The sequence below is a fragment of the Anabrus simplex genome, chromosome 8 (genome assembly GCF_040414725.1).
Source record: "Anabrus simplex isolate iqAnaSimp1 chromosome 8, ASM4041472v1, whole genome shotgun sequence".
Classification (NCBI taxonomy): domain Eukaryota; kingdom Metazoa; phylum Arthropoda; class Insecta; order Orthoptera; family Tettigoniidae; genus Anabrus; species Anabrus simplex.
The window spans coordinates 82257159-82281007 of NC_090272.1; the positions used below are offsets into that span (position 1 = coordinate 82257159).

Genomic DNA, 23849 nt, shown 5'->3' on the forward strand with positions numbered 1-23849 from the left:
CTAATATTTTCTGCATCATCTGACTTCGTTCTTATTTTCTTATTTACTTATTTTCATCTTGTCCAAGACACTGTCCATACCATTCAGCAATTTATTTATTTATTTATTCTGCAGTCTCAGATAAAATAACAGTATCAATAGCAGATCTCAGGTTTTTTATTTCCTCTCCTTGGATTGTGATTCTTTTTCTAAATTCCTCTTTTATTTCCTTTATTGCCTGTTCTATATAAATATTCAAAAGGAGGGGAGGGGGAAACTGCAACCTTGCCTTTCTTTTTGGATTGTTGCTTCTTTTTCAAAGCCCTCGATTCTTATCACTGCAGCCTGATTTTTATATTGTTCGTTCTCGATACCTGACTCAATCACCTTCAGAATCTCAAATAGCTTGGTCCAACCAACATTATCAAATGCCTCTTCAAGATCTAGTGTGTTTGTCCTTAATTCGATCCTCTAAGATTAGACGTAAAGTCAGCATTGCTTCACGTGTTCCTGTGTTTCTTCTGAAGCCAAATTGATCTTCTCCCAACTCAGTTTCAACTTGTCTTTCACCGTGCTCGATAGCTGCAGTCGCTTAAGTGCGGCCAGTATCCAGTAATCGAGAGATAGTGGGTTCGAACCCCACTGTCGGCAGCCCTGAAGATAGTTTTCCGTGGTTTCCCATTTTCACACCAGGCAAATGCTGGGGCTGTACCTTAATTAAGGCCACGACTGCTTCCTTCCCATTGCTAGGCCTTTCCTATCCCATCGTCGCCATAAGACCTATCTGTGTCGGTGCGACGTAAAGCAAATCGCAACTTGTCTTTCCATTCTTCTGTGAATAATACGTGTTAAAATCTTGCAGGCGCGAGATACTAAACTAATGTTGCGGTAGTTTTCACACTTGTCAGCACCGACTTCCTTGGGAATAGGTATAACAGCATTCTGCCGAAAATCGGATGGCACTTCTGCCTCATAAATCTTACACACTAAATGGAATAACCTCGCTGTGTTGTTCTCCTTAGGCAGTGAGTAATTCAGAGGGAATGTCATCAATTTCAGGTGCTTTGTTCCTATTTAGGCCTCTCAAAGCTCTGCCAGATTCTGACGTCAAAATTTAGTCTCCTATTTCAACAGCCTCTTTTTGTGCCAGAACCATATCATCTACGGCTTTACCTTGATACAACTGCTGGATTATGTTCCTGCCATCTTTCTGCCTTGTCTTCTTTCCTTGGAAGTGGTTTTCCATCTGAGCTCTTTGTGCAGATTATAATTATGGCATTCCCCTTCATCGTTAAGACCAAAACATATCCGAAATAGATTGTAATGTTTTTATTACATTGATTTGGCTAAAGACTCTCCACGTCCCCATTTCAATGTGGAAGAGAAAGGATGGATAGTGCATTTTTTATCAGAAGGGTTTTTCTCCTTTGCGGCGCGATACGATGAAATTTCGGACCAACATTTTACGTTATCTGGTAATTCCGTCCATTATATTTTCACCGCACTCGAAATATTAAACTTCTTTAATTGATCATTGCAGGCAATTATTGCGCGACGGGCGATAATTGAACTCTGCAAACAAATTCATCAAATTAGGTGCTCAACTGGGTTCAGATCTCAACTGGCATCAAGATTATAGAAATAGGCACCGTTACGGCAATGATATGTTTTTAAGGAATCACGCACTAACGCGCATTTGGAATTATATTTTACACTTCTTATTCTAGGCAAGGAAATTGAAGTTAATTGACAGGAAAAAGTTTATCGCTTATTTCTAAGAAGGCTGCAGATTAAGCACTAAATTTTCTGCAAAAGCACCTGATTTTTCGCTATGGCGCTATTTATTTAAATTTCGCACCAGATCACCGTAAAAAATACCAGATCTAGTGCCAGAAGCACCAAATTGGCAGCAATGACTGTGTCGATCGCCACCCGTGCCCACAGACGCGATCTGTTGGCGGTCTTCTATAGCGTGTGCCACAGGGTTTCCAGCATAATTTCGGCCCTGCCATGCCGTCACATGCTCGGACGATATAACACATCAGCCATCAATCAGTTACCGGTTCTACTGATCTGCAATTAGGGCTATCGCCCAGGTGGCAGATTCCCTTTCACAGAAGATGGAAATGTATCGATCATCTCCCTTGGTAAATTATTCCGATCCCTAATTCCTCTTTCCATAAAGGAATATTTTCCGCAGTTCCTCCTTTTAATTCCAACTTCATGTTACGATCTTTCCTACTTGTAAAAACTCCGCTCAAGCAGATTCATCTACTAATATCATTCTACGACACCTCATCTCCTTGTTCCCACCGGCCCGAAGTTTGCAACATTTTCCTAACACTACTTTGATTTTTTCAGTTCTCAAATCAACATTTTTTAAATGCTATTTGTTCGGGGCGTTGACCTAGAAAGATCTTTGTCCCTACTTGTACCATATGTGAGGAACCTGCGTGTATTTTGTAAATGGCGGAAGTGTAAAGTGTTGAACGTGAGGAAAGGAACGTTAAGGACGACACAAACACCCAGTCCCCAGGCCAGGGATATTAATCGTTTACAATTAAAAGTCCCTGATCTGGCCGGGAATTGAACCCGGGGCCGTCGGGTGACAGGCGGACGCGTTGCCTCTACACCGCGGGGCCGGACACACTAGAACCATACTCTAATCGGGGTTTCATCAGTGACTTACAGTATACGCCCTTTCCTTTATATCGTTACTACAACCCATTAATATCCTCATAACCATACATAGACACTCCTGTTAATGTGATTATTCCCATCCCCAGTGAAGATATTTCCTTTTATTAACACCTACATACATAGAGTGATCCCCCTTAAGGCACTTTCATCCTATCAACACAGTAATTAAAACTGAAAGGACTTTTCCTCCTGGTGAAACAACCTGACTTTTCTTCCTGTTTTCCACCATACCATTCATTGCCTGCTGTCCATTTCACAACATTGTCGAGTTTTTTTTTTTTTTCGGTGATCACAATCCTGTAACTTACTTACTAGGTACTCTGCACAATATCACATCATTTGCAAAAAGCCTCGCCTATGATTCCAGTTCTTTACTCATATAATTTATATTAGAACATCGGGAAATTAAAAAGATATATATATATATATATATTGCCTTGATTACGGACACATCGGAGAACCCCAAAATCCAAATCGAAAATTTAATAGAGTAAGCAGGATAATGTAATCGTAAGTCAAAACAAAATCAAAACAGTCAACTCGTTTAAATATATAGATTAATGGATAAACATAAAGAACAGTGAAAGAAACAGCTTAGAAATAAGAGCATAGAGGATGAACGTAGCATTCCAGATCACTGGAAATGTATACCGAAAAAAGGCATATATCATGGGACAGGTAAAAAACAGTTAGGGTATCTGCCACCTGGGTGATTGTCCTAAATGCAGATGAATGGTGACTAATTGATTGACATTAAAGTTAAACATTACAATACAGTGGTGAGACCTGCGACCCTTCATGAAGCCGAACCACTAAAACTTATGCGGAAAAGTGAAATAAACAAAATCATGAACATAGAAAGAAGACTGGTTAGAAGCATACTTGTCCCAAGGACAACAGAAGTAGAGTACAACAGGCCACGATCTAACAAAGAAATATATGTAAATATATATATTATGCTTTTTCCTCTGAAAATTCAAGTGATCCATTAATTTTGCTGGTCAGTGCAGTTGACATGTTTAGCACATGCATAAAGGCTGATTCCTAAATTGCATGGAAATATTCAGCATGCCAATTGTACTGACTGCTTTAATGGAAAATGAGTTCATAGCACTCTTACATGAAACACCACAGAGATTACATTTGAGTGTCTTAAGATGTGAGGGTAACATAATGCAGTCATTTTAAACTTTCTGGGTATCACAGCTGAGCTTTATCAAATAGTGACCCAGAAAATTTTCAGCTTCCCCCTTCTCATAGAGAGTACATGTGTAGATAGTTTTTGGAAAACATTTGTTCAAAACGAAGGCTAATAGAAGAGACCAAATGAAAATGAATGTTCCGGAGATTTACAGTGTATTCTCTGCTGTGTAGTAATTTTCAAAGTGAAACATCTGAAAAGCATGGCGCAACAGCCCATTAGGGTCTTGGCCTGCCAAGACAATTGCTGCCCAGCCAGATGTCTTGCAAATACTGGAGAGCCCCATGGTCAGTGTGACGACATCCTCAGCTATATTGCTTGGCTTTCTTGACCGGATCTACCGCCTCTCTTATCAGACATGCTGAATGAATCCCGTTCCAGCCCTCAGTCCGGAATTGAAATCCCTTGACCGGCAGGGAACTGATCCCAGGGCCTGGGCGTAGGAGACATTCACACTATACCACGGGGCTGGCCAAAACTTGCAACATATGTACTAATCTTGAATGCATTCATACAGCAATAGATACTCGAATTGTCTCCTGCCTACCGTCTCTACTAAAGTTGATGCTTGGAGTACTGACTGACGGACTAGTACAAAAATAATGTATCACCGTGCATCAGGTTCATAGTTGGTTTCTCTTCGTCTTAACCACTTGTTGAGGTATGTACACTATGGTCAATGAAAAAATAATAATGCCTTGAAGAATGAATGAAAAAGACTGAATTTGCATGTGGCACTACCAGCGGCCATCACTTGAGATAATCAAAAGCGCAGCGCTGTGGAAGAGGAATAGTGTGTTTTTCTTGGAATATCTGAGGCATTATAGTATTTACACGGCTGCAGAGCGAGTAATTGAACGTCTGTGCTGCGAAGTTGTGTTGATATGACGGGACGGCGTCAGCGGAGTTTTTAAGTGTATGCGTGTCGTAAGACTTGAGAATTGCCCAATACTTTGGAAGAGAATAATCCGGCGTGTATGGATGTTGACACAATTGGTCAGAGAAAAGGGCTTCGACCTATACGCGTAGTTCTGGACATCAGTGGCGTTGCTAGACGACGTCTTCGACTCCGGCGACGAAGTTCGCCACAAGATGTAATGCATATAGAATATGTTCGTCGCCACTGCCATAGTTTTAATTTGGGAATCCCACCATTCATTGGTGCCAGAGGTAGGTATACGGACTATTGAAATGGTCTTTCGACACACCCAGCAGACTCTAAACACACGGCTATAACCTCGTGGAAATAACTGTGTACTGTACAGCGTGCAAAATCAACTTAACGGTGATATTTTTCCATTTTCATTAATGTAGTGCTGATGTGCCGAGGCATGGGTAGAAAGAATAACGGGGGCTCATCGTGTTCACTGTCGCCAGAGGCACATTTTGTTTTACTCCAGATATATCCTATAACGTCTTGCATTAAGGCAACTTGGCAGTAAGTTATGATCTGATCAAGTAGCTTCCGACAGCAAGCACCTTGCTAATATATTCATAGAGAATCTGTTGATAGCTGTGTTCAGCAATAGCATCTGGATTCTTGTTGGCCATATGCGATTATTATGACAACTCACCTTGCTCTTACGAGTAAAAGTAGCTTCATCATGTAGTAATGCCAAAGATGTAGACTCATGCTCATGAAGTGTGTGCTAAAAAGCCACTGAGAGAAGTGTAGTGTGCTCGAGTGGGATGATCGTTGACCTCATGGCCTGCAGTATCTGCGTACAGAATATATGGTGTTTATTTTATGGAGAGCCTAGTCGACAATATTGAGTTGCTAAAAACGCCCTGTTCATTTGCTGTGGTTCGAGTGTTAGCTGAAGCATGTTTTTCAATTATATCTATCAAAAGCTCGTGTTACTTAAAAGTGCATACATACCGATACGTCTTCTGCCGTGTAAGCTAGCTTGATGCATGTGGGTAACATTTGGTAATCTCTAAAATGGAAATACACAGAAAAATACACTGCAACGGGACACAAGTTAATAATACAAGATGATCGATTTCTCGTTTTGTTTTATTCGAGCTCCCTACGACAGATTTTTCGATTCAAGGAACTAAATGTGGGATAGTGAGTACACAGCGGGGACCGGTCCAAATAGGACAGAGATGACTCATAGTGGGCGTTCACCATTCGAAGTCGCACATCGACGTTTTATTACTCTCGACCAAATACCAGCCAATGTATTTAGTTTCAGCACTATTCTCTGTTACCCAGACTTCAGCCTTCCCTGTCTGATAGCGACAAGTCACCACTGTGAGGACATCGGCTGAAAGGAATCGTTTTGTTGTAGTCTCACTGAACCCATCTGCCATATACGAGATGCATGTCACTCTTCTCCACCGAGGTGTATCGCTACATGGCAATAACATCCTTTTAGCAGTACCACAGTACTGACGAATATCCTGCACTCACGGACGTTCAGATAGAAACTTGCAACAATCTCATCTAGTGAACTTGTAGGCTTATCTGTAAAGTCATCAGCCCGTCGGTTGACTAGATTCTCAAAGAGCACCATGGGAGTTTATGCAGTTATGTGAAAACTGCAAAACCAAGCGGTGGCGCTATAATGAGGCTTACTAAGGAAGGTGAAGATTGAGGTAGTCTGCCACTGCTTTCCTCACTGAGCCAGACAGTGCCATTGCAGCACCACTGACCTTATGATTAGCGCCTTTCACAGCATTCAGACGCACCAGTCATGCTCCGAATGCCATTTGTCATTGTCAGCACCACCCCGGCAGCTTCCATACGGTCACTGCCATAAATAAGACGGACTTCAGTGCAAGCTGCATTTTGCTGTGAGCTGTACCAATTGTAAAATGCAGAATTACTTCATCGAAAGAAATGGCCATAGGCGGTTGTCTTATGAGTGCCAAGACTACATTATTTGAGGGTATGCAGATGAAGGCTGTGTGCGCGCGCCTCTCTCTCTACCGTATACTGTACACGATCATTTGTACGAGGTCATACTCCTGTGTTCGGTGCGCTAATCCAGTCCAATACCTACTGAAATTGTGCTGAAAGAGAGTTTCATCATGGTACGTACCCTTCCTTCAGCAATACAGGCTATAAGTTTGACAATGAAACTATCGTAGAGCTTATGAGTAACATTCTGATGGATAAGATTCCATGCACATTCCTCCCGATAGAAAAATTGGGCAAGGTTTGGCACCGTTGTTGAAGATTGGGTCAGACCAATTCCAGTCTAGTCCCACTCCTACTTAGTGGGGGGTAAGCAGGGTTGCCGAGCCTGGAATGAAAGGTATCATACATCATGGAATTTTAGAAAGAAAAGTACTGTTAAGTGTTTTATTTTTTGACCACGAGATACTGCAGTAAAGCCCTCACAGATTCAACTCTGTTCTTCGGGGAGCTTCGGCTGTGTTATTAGAGGTATGGCCCTGGAGCCGCCATGGATTGCTGCGGTGGGGAATTACCTCCACCTGGTTTCTGTTCTTAGCATCTACATCATGATTACCAGCAACCGCCTGACCGCGCTAAACGTACGAACTAGAGAAAATCGCACATTGAGAGCGCATAAAATTATAGTCTGTTTTGCCAGTGTCGTGTAACTAAATATTGTACACTGTATCAGTCTCACAATTATTGTATGCCTCCGTAATGACCGTACAAGTTGGTATCCCTGACGGACAGATCTTGTTTCCAACTGGTCAGGAGAATTGACTAAGGTAGTGGATTGTATGAGTGGCAGAGTATGTCAAAAACAGCTGATACGCTCGCCGTTATCCGGAGAGTCATTAGCAACGAGCAGGAGTCGCATTTCTGAATGTTGGTCGTGAGTGAGCTACCTGCCCGAAGGTCAGTGTGAAAGGGGCGTGATAGAGGGGAGCTCGCTTGAGGCAGCAAGAATTGGAGCACTTGAATTATTGTTCTTCTCTGTAGTGTAACAGCCGGCACCTTAAAAGCGAGTGAGATGGGAAGAGGAGGAAGCGGGACTATTAGTTTCTTTCTGCAGTGCAGCTAATAATATCACCACCCTTGTTGTCAAGTGAACTAGCACAGTATGAAACAAGACGACAAGATATCGCAACCCAGCGCGCCACTCCACGTGAACTTGACAAGAAACTGCCATCCAGCATTCTCAAGTTTTCATTGGATACTGCAGAGTTCTCACTGGTGAGGCTCGAGTCAAATAATATTTCTCCCTAGTTTATTGAAGCTATAATAATAATAATAATAATAATAATAATAATAATAATAATAATAATAATAATAATAATAATAATATAGACACTCTGGTTTATGGATAACTTTATAATAAACTCCAAAAGTAGAATATTCTACTTCTACTTCAAAAAGAATTACTCACTTTATGAGACTTTTAACGATAAGTTGCATATTATTATTTCGTAATTGTGTAGACAAACGTCTAAAACGAACTTGTGATTGTGTAAACAGAAGAAACGAGAAATACACATATTTTAGCGGTGTAATTGTTGATAGAGGAGACTGATGTATATGCATTGTGAGAAATACACATTGTGCTGTATATGTAGGAACTGTTGTAAGCAATAACATGATGCAATCATCTACAAAAATACAAAATTAAATAATAAAGAAAGGTATTAATTATTCTAAAACTCCCTTCTTCACTGTGAATTTACTGTGAGATTATGAATAAACAAAAAATGCGTGTTACTCTTCGCAGTTTTACGAATGAACATATAAAACGAAAGGAAGAATATAATCTGAGGTGAGAAATATAAACATAATATTAGAGCTGAAAATCCGTGACAGATATTAGTAATCCAGTTCCAAAAGTCAGCTGTGCTAATTCTACAAGGTCATCAAAATGGCACTGGAAAATAAAGGACAAGTGAAAGCAAAACTAAATGAAAATATGTACCTCTTACGAAACTAATCTTCTATATTCACTGACTTTAACTCAAACGCTGGTCGCTGGTCTATCGTGAGGGCCACTTCCAACTTTCAGGGACCGAAGTATGATCGGTATAACAGTGTTACATAATCATTCAGGCGGTTTCCACAGTACAGAAGGAAGTTCTCGCATACGCGGGATGAGCTCGCGTTGTTGGTAAAGTCTCCCAGACCATTGCCAATCTCTTTTTTTTTTTTTTTTTGCTAGTGGTTTTACGTCGCACCGACACAGATAGGTCTCACGGCGACGATGGGATAGGCAAGGCCTAAGAGTTGGAAGGAAGCGACCATGTCCATAATTAAGGCACTGCCCCAGCATTTACTTTGTGTGAAAATCGGAAACCACGGAAAACCATCTTCCGGACTGCCGAGAGTGGGATTCGAACCCACTATCTCCAGGATGCAAGCTCACAGCTGCGCGCCCCTAACCGCACAGCCAACTCGCCCGGCATTGCCAATCTCTAATGCAGTCCTCGAATATTGAGTGAGTTTTTACTGAAAAAATACCAATCAATTTGTAAAATGTTGAGCAAAAGCATAGTTCACTACTTGAATTGCCTCCTTGATACACGTAGTGATTTCTTGTGCCTACCTCAAGATTATATCTTAACAGCATTTTATGACAAGGGAGATATTCTTCAGTTAGCGCATTTGTTCTTGCTAGTGATATAAATCAGGATATTTTTGCTATCAGAATGACCTCAATTAAAGAACATGGTTAAAGAAGGGCAAATATCTTCAGAGGGATTAGGCGATCAATGGAAAGTTTACACATGTTTCCTGAGCGTATAGGTGTTTTACGGAGTTGCTTGCTTTGCAGTAACAACAGTATCTTGTGAATGAGGATTCAGCCTCTTTAATATGATAAAAAGGAAACCTAGACTTTCCCTGCACATCACTACTCTAGGAGGTGTGATGTATCTAGCAGTAAATGGACCACCCTTAGAAGACTTCATTCTTGATGTATCCACAGACAAGTGGTATTTTTCATCAGGACTGCGCCATGTCAGTGACCGCAAGACCAAACATTCCAAATCCAGCTTGGGATGGCGGAAAGGTTAAGCCTGCAAAGTAATTTTTCATTTTTGAAATTCAACATTATTTAATCTCCAACCTGTCAACGGGACTAAAAAAATTCAAATTGGCCTACTAAGTAATAGAGTGGTACATCTGTGTTGATGCTGAACGTTAAACAAGATATTTTAACCCCCCTCCCACTCCTCCGTCTTCTAGCGAGTAGAAATATCAACATTTTGAAGGCTGTATAATGGGTGGTATGTGGGCAAGCATTGTCCTGTTGGAATAACACAGTCTACTGTTGTTGCATTGTCTCATTCTTTTGGTCTCTGCTGTCACCCTAATTTTAAATATTTTCCTTGCACATTTCTTTATACTGTATTAGACTTTAAGCATATTTCCTATATTTGAACAATGCTTACTTAAAGCTCTGGTTTGTATATTTATTTATTTAATTTATTTTATATGTAATTTTTTGATCGGTTGGGTTATTGTTCCACAGCCCAAGGTGGTGTTTTGAAACAAGTCATTTATGGGCTCATGCATGTCATGTAAAGCTGGGAAGGAAGCATATGCATATACCACCTCACCGGCAGTCCACGCATACCCACGTTACCACAGCATGGAAAATGGAAGAACCCCTCCCTCCGGACAGGTAGGACACTTGCAGTTTTTTAATTTAAAAGGATATTTGAGTGTTTATGTAAGAGCTGGCCTAAGGAACACTGTATTTAGAGCTGACAGAACATTTAGAAAGTCCTCAGAATTCTTATTGTTACCGTGTTTTTGCGGTAGTTATGCGTGAAAGAAGGTGCGGGTGTGAACGGGTCTCAAGCTACGAAATTATAGTGCATGTAAAATTAACAAGGTTATATTTTCTTTTCCAAATAAAGAAATAACAATCATGGCAGGTACAGAGTAGGCAATAAAAATACAATTACAATATTTACAGGATTTGGGCTTCGAGCCCCAGCCTCACACTTCTTGAGCAATTAGCCCAGTTTTACCCCAAACACAAGTTTCAACAGAGAGGCAGAAAACCCCATTCATGCCTAGGAGCACTTGCTCCAAAATACACAGTAAGGCCTCCTTGAGGCGCGCAGAAAACAAAATTTTCGGGAAAATAGCAACTTGCTCTCAAAATTCAGGCCTGTCAAAGGCCACACCTAATTCCACCTTCAAGCTGTCCTCCAAGGACATCTACACAGGGGTAAAATACCCAACCTACTGAGGTCTATTAAATGAGAAGGTTAATTACATGACCTCTAAAATAAAATTTAGAGAGGAGGCGATCAGCACTCCTAATGCATTTGTTTTTAAAACCTAATCTGGCTCTAGGCCACTAATGCAAGGGCTAATCCCATACTACAGAGGTGACTTTAGAAAAGAACAATTTGCTTTACGTTAACGAAGAATAGGTTGAGAAAAATAAGTTCACCTCAAAACAATATGATTGGGAGCTCGAGAGGGTTAAGCACTCTCTATCCCGATATGCAGTTTAAAGATAGAATAGATACATTTTAAGGAAGGTTACATTATGGAAAAACTTCGGACCCGCCCCGAGAGTTAAACTGCTGAGCTAGCAAAGAAAGAAGTTATTAATCGGCCATTACCTTGTTGTTGACCGCTGCCGAAGAAAGAGGCGCTTTCCGCCCCCTGCTATGTACTTTACACACTGAAAGATGGAACAGAAATGGCACAGAGACCCTCAAATCAGCAGTTTGTATACTCTCGCGGAAAGTTCGAGGCGTTTCAGGAAGGAAAACACCCGCCCACAATCTTTTTATTGGTGGATAACGAAAACCCCTACACAAGATGAAGAAGAAACACATTATTGGTGGAAAATTAATTTAAGAAATTCGGGATTGGCTAAATTCAAAACAAGGGGAAAGAAAGGGTTAATATTGCCAACTTAAACAATGACTGAAAGAAATTTAGCGAGGAACAAACTTTTGAAATTAAATTTTCTCCAAAAAAAACAGTTCTTTCACTCCGCACTAGGGTGCACTATTGTTGATCTTCAGTAGTGCCCTCTAGAAGAGAAAGTTCACACTTCTTACTACAAGCAAAACAAAAATATGTCGAAAATGACACAGTTCAAAAACTCCAAAATTTCCAGGTAGTGACATCTTCTGAGAAAGTAGAAAATTAATACCGTAGATAAAGTTCAGACTTCCTCCAGCAGAGGAGTTTCAACTGGCGCACATTTTAAATTAGCGGCGTGGAGGTGTACCGCCCGGTACAGACCCCCCCCCCCCAAAAGTTCCTCCAGGGGTGACACATGCAATTTGTTTGGAAACAAGGTCCAAGTTTTGATGTTGATATGGAGATTAATTGCAGAAGTATTTATAGGATTTTCTTAATGTGGTTTGATTCAGTTTCAAAATTTTTGTTGTGACTGGCGAAGTAAAGTCTTTATGTTTGTAGAAGTTGAATTCAGAAGGAAAACTTTAGTTTTAAAGTTGAGGAAAAATTTTCTAAGTCCACCAGATATGGTTGTTGAAATCTCGGGTATAGTAATTGCTGATAGTAACTGTCCATGTAGTTGATGTTGATTAAGTTGGATGGCCAGACCGGCCGTTGCAGCTTGCGTCCAAAGGCGGCCGCTCGGACCCCACAAGTACCCTGAGATACCGCTCGCCCGCACTATGAGGGGAGCAGTAGTGTTGAAGCACGCCGCGCCCGCGGTGAACATATACAGGCTGCGGGCAAGTAGTAGGTCGTGCGCCGCACATCAGCCTTGGCCGGGAGGAGAGCTCCGGCTCGCCGTGCACATGTCGTCCTCGCTGGGGTCGAGGGGGCCCTTCCTCTATCCCAGTCGCGGCACGGCGCCGCGCGGCTGCGGGGGCACTGAAACATTAAAACTAGGCGGCAGAATTTGTTGGACCATCATCTTTTGAGGGCACAGGCTTGTGGAGAGGTTGAGGGGCCAGCGGCGTGCAGATATCCATGGCATTAATTAAGCCACTGTGTAGAGTGCAGCAGGAGACGGGAGCGTGGTAATGGCCGTGGCAAGGACAGGATGGCAGTTTAACGGTTCGGGGCAGGTTTCACAAAAATGCTTGCATATAAAACAAAATACTATAGAAGGGGCAGAAAGCCTTAAAAGTGAAACTCAAAAAAAAATATAACCTTCATATTCCTTTCAAGATAATATGAGGCAAGTTAGCACAGAAATTATACAGGTTTCACCTGCGACAAGTGAACCCTAAATATCCTCTCGGTGGCTGGATTGCTTAATAACAACGTAACCGGCGTAAGAAAATCGAGAATGACACACGGCCCATGGAATCTGGGGGCAAGCTTGCCCGCGGGAACAAAATTCTTGACCATTACTTGGTCACCTACCTTCAAAGGGGTGGGTCTCCGTCCACGATCATACCTTTCCCTAACCTTTTCATGAGACACTTTAAGATTGGCTTTAGCCTTCTTCCAAAGATCTTTAATGTTGTCCGGATCTATTGTCTCAGGTAGAATGTCACTCAGGGACCAGAGGTTAGAGAGCGGCGTGTTGGGAACAAACTTGAACATCAAAGAGGCTGGAGTAAATTTATGTGATTCATGAGCCGCCGAATTCAAAGCAAAAGCTAACCAATGCAGGGACGTGTCCCACCTGGAATGATCTTCATGATGATAGGCAATAAGCGCGGACCTGAGATTACGGTTAACCCGTTCAGCCAGAGATGGTTGAGGGTAATAAGCAGAAGTAGTTACATGAGAGATGGACAAGTCAAAACAGAATTTACGAAAAGGATTTGATGTGAACGCCTTAGCATTATCAGACACAATATATTGGCACGGACCAAAAGAGGCAAAAATAGAATTTACGCAAGTAATGGTGGATTGAGCGGTAGCCAGCTTAGTCGGAAATAACCAGGAAAATCTTGTGAAACCATCTACGCATACAAAGATGAACTTGTTGGCATTTCCCTTTGACTGGGGGAAGGGTCCTACATAATCAATATACAGGCGTTCCATGGGGCGCGACGCTTGATGCGAAGACAGAAGGCCTACCTTGGTGGACATGGTTGGTTTACTGAGCAAACAAGATTTACAAGCTTTTACTAGTTCACGGATTTCACCGTCCATACCCTTCCAGATGAACCTTTCACGAATCTTTTCACGAGTTTTAAAGATACCAAGATGCCCTCCTAATGGGGTCTCATTATAATACTTGAAGATCATAGGTACAAGAACAGCTGGAACGACAACTTTCATCATCTTATCATGCCTCGATGGGCAACATAAAACACCATTCCTCAAAACATAAGGGACAACATGTTCCCCAGAAGAAAGGGTTTCCATTATCGGAGCCAGCGTCGGATCTTCACGTTGGTATTTCTCGATATCCCTAAAGAGCATGGGAGCATCTGTTAAGATGGCATTAACATCAGATAGCATGGACTCGGGAGGAGATGAACTATCGATCGGTTCATGGTTCTCAACGTCGTTGGAAAACATACGGCTGAGTCCATCAGCAACAACATTTTCGGTACCTCTGATATGCCGGACATCGAATTGGAAGGCAGAAATACGGATGGCCCAACGGGCTATACGACCAGTACGACGCGGCCTACCTAAGACCCAGCTTAAGGCTTGATTATCTGTCTCCAGGTCGAATTTGACATGTTCCAGATAGAGACGGAACTTCTCTAAGGCAAATAAGACTGCCAACCCTTCGAGCTCATAGATAGAATACTTGGCTTCTTGAGCCGATAGAGTCCTAGATGCATAGGCGATGGGTCGCCTCCCTAGTTCAGTCTCTTGAAGAAGGACTGCAGCTACTGCTGACGACGACGCGTCGGTTTGGACGATGAATTTCTTCGAGAAATCAGGCATAGCAAGTACAGGGGCATTACAGAGAGCTAATTTAAGATCTTCAAAAGCGGCTTGTTGAGAAGGTCCCCACTCGAATTTGATGCCTTTCGTACGAAGAAGGTTTAAGGGCGCCGCTCTATTAGCGAAGTTAGGAATAAACTTCCTGAAGAAATTGACCATACCAATGAATCTGGCGATACCTTTAACGTCCTTGGGAGGTTTAAAATCACGGATGGCCTGTGTTCTGGAATGATCGACGGCAACACCATCAGGTGACACAATATGCCCTAGGAATGACATAGAGGGCTTAGCAAAGGCCACCTTGGACAACTTGACAGTTAACCCAGCCTTACGAAGGCGATTGAGAACTTCTCGTAGATGATCTAGATGTTCTTCAAAGGTCTCCGAAAATACGACGACATCATCCAAGTAGTGATACAAGTACTCAAATTTGATGTCGGAGAAGACCCTATCTAGCAGCCTAGTGAGTACAGCTGCTCCCGTGGGGAGCCCGAAAGGCACGCGGTTGTATTCGTATAAGTTCCAGTCCGTGGCAAACGCTGTAAGATGTTTAGACTCTTCGGCAAGGGGAATTTGATTATAAGCCTGATTCAAGTCCAAGATAGTAAAGAACTTGGCCTTACGAAACCATGAAAAACAAGAATGAAGGTCAGGAAGGAGCACGGATTGCAACACCACCTTCCGATTGAGAGCCCTATAATCAATGACAGGCCTGAAGCCTCCTTGGGGCTTCGGGACTAGAAAAATAGGCGAAGAATACGCCGACTTAGAGGGCCTAATAATACCATCCTTCAACATTTGATCGATGATTTCTTTCAATGCCTTCATTTTAGGTGGAGATAGCCTATATGGTGGAAAACGGACAGGAATCGAATCCTTGACCTCAATTTTGTATTCAATAAGGTCAGTAACACCAAGAGTATCAGAGAACACCTCTGGAAATGACTGACATAATTTACGAATACTATCAGCCTGCTCCTCAGGTAAATGTCTAAGGTCTAACAACATCTCATCCTGGGTAGGCGAAATAGATGAACATGATACAGAATTACACTTTAACAAGGGAATTTTACAATTGGACGCAAATTTGAATGTGCACGACCTACTCTGGAGATCGAGCACAAGACCAGTGTAAGAAATGAAGTCAGCTCCCAATATAATGGGGCAAGACAAGTGCTTAGCCACAAACAATTTGATTTTCCATGTAAATTTAAAAATACGAATTTTGACATTTACAGAACCTAGGATTTCCAATGGAGATGAATTAGCCGAAACATATTGAACAGGAGATGAGACATAGTCAGGTAGTTTACAAACAGATTTCAATTTTGAATACCATTGGTCCGAAATAATTGAACAAACACTGCCTGAATCTAATAGAGCTGTTATAGGCTCGTTATTTAACTCAATCTTAAGAAAAGGAACAGGTGCGGGGGTATCCGCCGCAATCCTAAGACATTCTTTGGGGCATTCGAAAGATGAATTTGAAGATAGAACATTCCCTGAATTTTCGACCTGTTTACCAGGGGCTGAGCCTCGGGAAGAGGGATTAGTCGACTCAGCCGAAGCCACTAGTCATTTTTTATTATTGGCATAGGTGGAGTTTGCACCAGAAGTTGAGCAGGAGGGGGTGCTATTTGAATTTGGGCAATTTTTGGCGATATGTGAGAAAGCCCCACATTTAAAACAGCCTTGTGATGAACCAGCCCCATTCCTTGTCCCACTCGACTTGATCAGTGGACACTTATTGCGCAGATGGTCGGGCGACCCGCAAGCATAACATTTACGGGGTGTGACTGGTCGGCGAGGTGGAGGCCGAAGATTACTAAAAGAGGGAGGGGGTTCTTTCGCGACACGCAAAGAGTCGGCGTATCTAACTCCTTCCGCTGAGACGGCCAATGCTTCAAGTTCAGAGAAGGTTTGCGGGCACGCCGCGAAACACAAATATGACCTATAGGATGGTGAAATCCCTTCCACAATAGCTTGTACAATCTGATCCTCAGGGAAGTGAAGAGCAAACACCCTAGTATAGAACTTAATATCTTGGATGAAATCTGCCAAGTTTTCATCCAAGCGCTGTACCCGATAATGGTACTTCTGAATAAGGGAGGACCTTGCCCTGGCCGGGATGAAGTTAGCTAGCAAGTGGGCGTGGAAGTCTTCAATCGATGATTGCTCGGCAATGGCTCTAACTATTTTGTCTGAGAGAATACCTATTGCATAGGGATAGATAATTTGCAAAATTTGACATGGAGAAAGAGAAAACACAAGAGGATGATCCTGAAATTCAACTAAAAATCTTAAAAATGAAATTACGTCACTGGTGGTATTAACAGAAAACTTAGAAATACCTCTGAGCAACATTGCCAATGGATGAGGCAAGCTGCTAAACCCGGGCGACATAGTAGGTAAAGGTTTCAATGGCAAGGAAGTTAATTCAGAACGTATATTATTCAACGATGCACGGCGTTCAGACTCGTTGTCCAATGGGGCAGAGATAGTTTGAGCGGCCACGGTTATCCTATTGGCTTCTCCCTTAGGAGGCTCTTCCTCGCTACCTACATTCATCGTGGTGGGTTGATCAATTTTGGGAGGAACTTCCCCAGTTAACAATTGAGTGACCTTGCTAGATAATTCAGAAATACTTTCAAGCAACGTACTAGCTTCCTTCCTCTGAACGTCATTCAACTTCAGAGACAACAGATCTTTAACCCTATTTGAAAAATGATATAGCCTGGCTTGCACACGCTTAATTTGATTAGGAGAAGGATCATTTTCGTCAAAAAAACTAACTACCGATGCTAGCCCAGTAGTATTCTCGGTGATCGTGGAAAGAGAGTCGTCAATTTCTTTCTCTCCCAAATTGGGGATGGAAATGGGCAAATCAAGGGACTCTCTAAGCTTGTTGGTGTCTATCGCAACCGTGCCTCCAGATTGCACATTTCTGATAGTTAACTCATAGATCAACTCCTCCTTGCGCAAATAGTTAAGATGGAGAACATCGCGAGGGCCGAGCATGATGACAGAACAATTTTGAAAAAGTCAGAAAATTCCAGCAACTGAGAAAATTGTTAGAGTTTGAATCAAAGCAATGTTTAGCCGTCAAAAGGGGCTAAATTGAGACCCATTCAACCACGCTCTGCTACCACTTGTTACCGTGTTTTTGCGGTAGTTATGCGTGAAAGAAGGTGCGGGTGTGAACGGGTCTCAAGCTACGAAATTATAGTGCATGTAAAATTAACAAGGTTATATTTTCTTTTCCAAATAAAGAAATAACAATCATGGCAGGTACAGAGTAGGCAATAAAAATACAATTACAATATTTACAGGATTTGGGCTTCGAGCCCCAGCCTCACACTTCTTGAGCAATTAGCCCAGTTTTACCCCAAACACAAGTTTCAACAGAGAGGCAGAAAACCCCATTCATGCCTAGGAGCACTTGCTCCAAAATACACAGTAAGGCCTCCTTGAGGCGCGCAGAAAACAAAATTTTCGGGAAAATAGCAACTTGCTCTCAAAATTCAGGCCTGTCAAAGGCCACACCTAATTCCACCTTCAAGCTGTCCTCCAAGGACATCTACACAGGGGTAAAATACCCAACCTACTGAGGTCTATTAAATGAGAAGAAGGTTAATTACATGACCTCTAAAATAACAATTAGAGAGGAGGCGATCAGCACTCCTAATGCATTTGTTTTTAAAACCTAATCTGGCTCTAGGCCACTAATGCAAGGGCTAATCCCATACTACAGAGGTGACTTTAGAAAAGAACAATTTGCTTTACGTTAACGAAGAATAGGTTGAGAAAAATAAGTTCACCTCAAAACAATATGATTGGGAGCTCGAGAGGGTTAAGCACTCTCTATCCCGATATGCAGTTTAAAGATAGAATAGATACATTTTAAGGAAGGTTACATTATGGAAAAACTTCGGACCCGCCCCGAGAGTTAAACTGCTGAGCTAGCAAAGAAAGAAGTTATTAATCGGCCATTACCTTGTTGTTGACCGCTGCCGAAGAAAGAGGCGCTTCCCGCCCCCTGCTATGTACTTTACACACTGAAAGATGGAACAGAAGTGGCACAGAGACCCTCAAATCAGCAGTTTATATACTCTCGCGGAAAGTTCGAGGCGTTTCAGGAAGGAAAACACCCGCCCACAATCTTTTTATTGGTGGATAACGAAAACCCCTACACAAGATGAAGAAGAAACACATTATTGGTGGAAAATTAATTTAAGAAATTCGGGATTGGCTAAATTCAAAACAAGGGGAAAGAAAGGGTTAATATTGCCAACTTAAACAATGACTGAAAGAAATTTAGCGAGGAACAAACTTTTGAAATTAAATTTTCTCCAAAAAAACCAGTTCTTTCACTCCGCACTAGGGTGCACTATTGTTGATCTTCAGTAGTGTCCTCTAGAAGAGAAAGTTCACACTTCTTACTACAAGCAAAACAAAAATACGTCGAAAATGACACAGTTCAAAAACTCCAAAATTTCCAGGTAGTGACATCTTCTGAGAAAGTAGAAAATTAATACCGTAGATAAAGTTCAGACTTCCTCCAGCAGAGGAGTTTCAACTGGCGCACATTTTAAATTAGCGGCGTGGAGGTGTACCGCCCGGTACACTTATGATGGAGTATTTTGTTCTTTAATGTAGCTATAGAGATTGCCAAAATACAGTAGCTTCAGCCCTTTTCTGTAATTTCTGTAAATGTCTGGTGCCCTCACAAACGTGTCCTTTCCGTGTACCGAAGAAACTTACTGCTGCTTTCCAATAGTACAAGACTAGCTTAGTGATGTCAGCCTCATATCTCCAGGCCTTATATGTATTGTGCTTTATGTGCTAAATTTACAGTATTCATGCTACCTCCGTAGGTGGTTCAATAAGTAAGGCAATGTGTACTCTTAAGAGTTGTATTATGATCTATTTTATTCCAATTTCACAACAAAATAGAGCAGGCATGTCGCCGCTTCCTCTCACTAACATAATGCATAATATCAGTTATGCTGGGGACGGAAATGAAGTCAGACGTTGATATGGGTGGTGTGATCCTATTATTCCCTCTATAGGGCACAAAGGTATGTCAAAACATCGTAGAAAATAACATGTGCTAACGTATTGGTGCACGACAGCACTAGGTCGCACTCTGTCAGCCGTACTCATGAGTTGCTACGGTGCTAGCACTATTCATGCGTGACATTGACTGAATCCATCCTTTAGGACCATCTGCGAGGAAAAGGGTTGGGATCCGACAGTGATTTTCAGCGAGCAGTGGTATCTTGACATCATGCGTTCGACCCTGATTTCTTCCATGTCCAGATAGATGTCTTGTATTGTAAAAATAAGTATTTATATAAAGATAAGGACAATGTGCAAGAAGAATACGTACCAAGTCCATTTTGTTTTTTTAATATGTGTATGTGTGAGTTGCGTATATAGACGCATAAAGAGATCCCCTTATCTTATTTATTGAACCTCGCTCGTATTTTTAAACTATTCTTGACATTGTTCTCTTGGATGTATTGTCAAGAGTACCCGTCAAAGGATCCCGTTACCTTATTTTATTGAACCTCCCTCGTATTTTTTAAGTATTCTTGACATTGTTCTCTTGGATGTATTGTCAACAGTATCCGCCAACAGATCTCATTACCTTATTTTATTGAATCTCCCTCGTATTTTTTAAGTAATCGTGACATTATTCTCTTGGATGTATTGTCAACAGTACTGGAGTTTATTTCTTGAAAGAGCTGTTTAGATGTGTTCTATTCGCATGGTATACATTTTTAAGATTCTGCTCTTATTACTACACTTGATTTTTTGCAGATAGTAGAAGGATGAAGTAACATACATAATCTATTAATGAATTACTGGGCTTTACTAACTGATCTTCGAATTTGAAAAGTTAACTAATTTTCCTACACTGTGCTCTGACTTAACGTGCAGCTCATACGGGAAAGGTAAATGTAATTCACAGTGTTAAAAAGGCACTTATCTTCTTACTGTTTGTGCATACTACAATTTAGGCGAATAAATGTTGTGGGTAAAATAAAGTATGCGGCAAAACAAATAGTACGGTACTGAAATTACAAACATGCTCTGAACATCAAGATGCGTCATAACATGCATGATGATGACGGCAACACGTATCTTAATTGCATTGGTTCAGCATGTGTTCAAAATGTGCACCCCTACGTCTCATGCATTGTTCATAACTGCCCTGTAGATAGTCGAAAATGTTAATGAACACAGGTTATCACAAGGACAAGTAATATGACTGTATCTTTTCTCTTAATTGGGACATGTTGAAAGAATTAATTTCCAATGAGATGATCCAACTAGAAATGTTCCCAAATTAGAGAGAAGATAGTCATCACCACGCTCGACAATCTAAGGAACCGTTATGAAAAATGCGTGAGACGCGATCGTGCACTTTTTGAACACATGCTGCATCGACACATATATGTGTTGCCGTCGTCACCTTGCATGTTCTAATGACGTATCTTGACGTTCGGAGCATGTTTATAATTTCAATACTGTTCGTTTCGCCGCATACAGTATTTCACTCAGTAATTGTAGAGGCTGTGTAGAATGTTCAGAAATACAGCATTTTTGTTACGAGATGAAGTCTTAATAAGCCATTTATGATGCTCTTTGAGCTGATTCTCAGTATTGCATAGCCTATTGTTCTTATAATGTTCGCGTGCATTTGTACTTCAGCTGAATCATGGAGTCTGAAAGTTCAATAGTGTTAAGGTATTTATTTGCGAACAACTCAGTTTCCGATATTGTATATATATTATATAAAACACTGTTTTTTTTTTTGTTTTTTTTTAGAGGGGTTCGTTCAACAATACTCGTAAACGCTTACTCTCTGAAGTGTTAACTTCCAATGTAGCTGCTCGCAGTAATATCGTGACCCCAACGATTCATCAGATTTTTCATCCCGACCTAAAATTTCACTGTGCGTTTTATATGTAAGAGCCTTTTCTAGTCAATTGAACCCTCGATGTTCACCTGCTCAGAAAACCAGGTTATGCAGTTTTCCCACCGGTATGGATCGATAAACAAATTATGCCTTTGGAAAATATATTATTCTCCATAATACGGAGATAGGCTCAGACGGCAGCGCGTCGGCCTCTCACCGCTGGATACCGTGGTTCAAATCCCGGTCACTCCATGTGAGATTTGTGCTGGACAAAGCGGAGGCGGGACAGGTTTTTCTCCGGGTACTACGGTTTACCCTGTCATCTTTCATTCCAGCAACACTCTCCATTCTCATTTCATAGCATCTATCAGTCATTAATAAAATCACTTTGGGAGTGGCGACCCCATCGTACTAATAGCCTATATATGATTCATTCATTTCATTCCTGACCCGGTCAATGACTGGAAAACAGGTTGTAGGTTTTCAATACGGAGATACTGATCACCCGTGAGCAAGCCGTCCCGTGTATGCCAGAAATCACCATCGATACGCTAACATCCGTAAGTCTCCACGGTGATTTCTGGCATACACGAACTTTTAATTTGCTTTAATGTAAGATGTGAAAAATGCTAGTTACGAAGTTTTGCAGGGTAGTTCGCTTAGGCAATATCCACCTGCTGCCTGAAAGAGAAGCGCGGTCACTTCACAAGCAAGATACGTAGTACTGTAAACCGAACTGGTTCCGTGGGCCGAATGACACAATGCAGGCTCGCCACCTGTCACGCTCCATACTGGTCTCGGCATGACTTTTCAATGCTGTCCTGGTCGAACATAAAATTAGTCTTTTCTTTCCGCTGATATATATCGTCGGATTATTCAGGACACTGGTGAAATCTTGGAGCTGAGTGTGGCTGTTTAAATTCATGGCATACCATGAAGTTCGAACTGACAAGCTGTCTTCCCATGGAATTGAAGCCCACTTTTTACCTCATTTCTGGTAATGTCTTGGACTCCCGGAAGTGCTTAATGCACGCACGTATCACTACTACTGTTCGAAGTGGGTTCGAATCCCACAGTCGGCAGCCCTGAAGATGGTTTTCCGTGGTTTCCCATTTTCACACCAGGCAAATGCTGGGGCTGTACCTTAATTAAGGCCACGGCCGCTTTCTTCCCATTCCTCGGCCTTTCCTATCCTACCGTCGCCATAAGACCTATCTGTGTCGGTGCGACGTAAAGCAAATAGCAAAAAAAAACTGTTCGAAGTGGTATGCCATATGACTCTGCAGCATCTCCATTCTTTGGCCATACGTTATCGTGGTAGTCGTAGTTTTAAGAGCTAAAACACAGATCGTCATTGTCTTCGTTACAATAATTAAAGAGGGAAGGGTTCTTTACCCAAGAAGACTGAGGATATTGCCTAAAAATGGAATGATCATGACTGGAAAGATGACAGTAGGAGTCTGACACAAGAAAGGAAAAGCAAAGAGTAACTCACCTGTAAGCACCGGGCTGAGTGGCTCAGACGGTAGAACGCTGGCTTTTTGAGACTAAGTTCGCGGGTTCGATCCCGACTCTGTCCAGTAGTATTTGAAGGTACTCGAATTCGCCAGCCTCGTGTCGGTAGGTTCTTCTTGACATTTTCCCCACCTTGTTGGGGTCCACACTTTGTGTGGATTTGGCCCAGTTTTACGGCCGGATGCCCTACTATGTGGAGGGATGTGATCATTATTGCGTGCTGCTGTGGTGTTTGGTAGTGCAGTCTATGTAGCTGAAGAGATGTATATTAAGACGAAAAAATCGTTGTGCTAGAGGAATCAGGCCTAATTATACGGAGTTAAAATCCCTAGCCTGGCCTAGAATCGAGCCCAGGGCTCTCTGAACCGAAAGCCACTATGCTGACCAATCAGTCAAGGAGCCAGACTAATGTTGGTAGTTTTACTGGCACGTGAAATAATTCCTTCGGGACAGAAACCCGGCACCTCGGGGTCTCCAAAAATTATCTGTAGTGGGACGTAAAACCTATAACGTTCGTATTCATCTGGGACCATATTTTCTCCACATAGCCTGCGTGAGTATGGTGAGGTTTAGATATTCTGATAAATTGTGATGATTAATTCATGAGTTTTATTAAGAGTCTCGATTTAATGGTTATCAGCCTCCTAAAAGATGATGATGATGGCTTACATAGTGTCCCCAATGATGGATTTGAGGGGATAATTTTAGGCTCTAGTCGGTTGTAACCCAGACGATTTAGCATTTCCTTTTCAGGTAATTTTTTTCAAAAGAAG

General features: G+C 41.8%; 1 protein-coding gene across 5 annotated transcripts in view; it reads left to right on the forward strand.

Annotated features, from left to right (window-relative positions):
* LOC136878810 (uncharacterized) overlaps positions 1-23849 on the forward strand; it is a 648211-nt gene that overhangs the window by 13144 nt on the left and 611218 nt on the right. For all 5 annotated transcript variants that reach the window (XM_067152303.2, XM_067152306.2, XM_067152305.2 and 2 more), the window contains one exon: positions 10300-10452. In XM_067152303.2, coding sequence (XP_067008404.2) covers positions 10330-10452 — 123 coding nt within the window. In that variant the 5' untranslated portion in view covers positions 10300-10329. The remainder of the gene's footprint in view (positions 1-10299; positions 10453-23849) is intronic.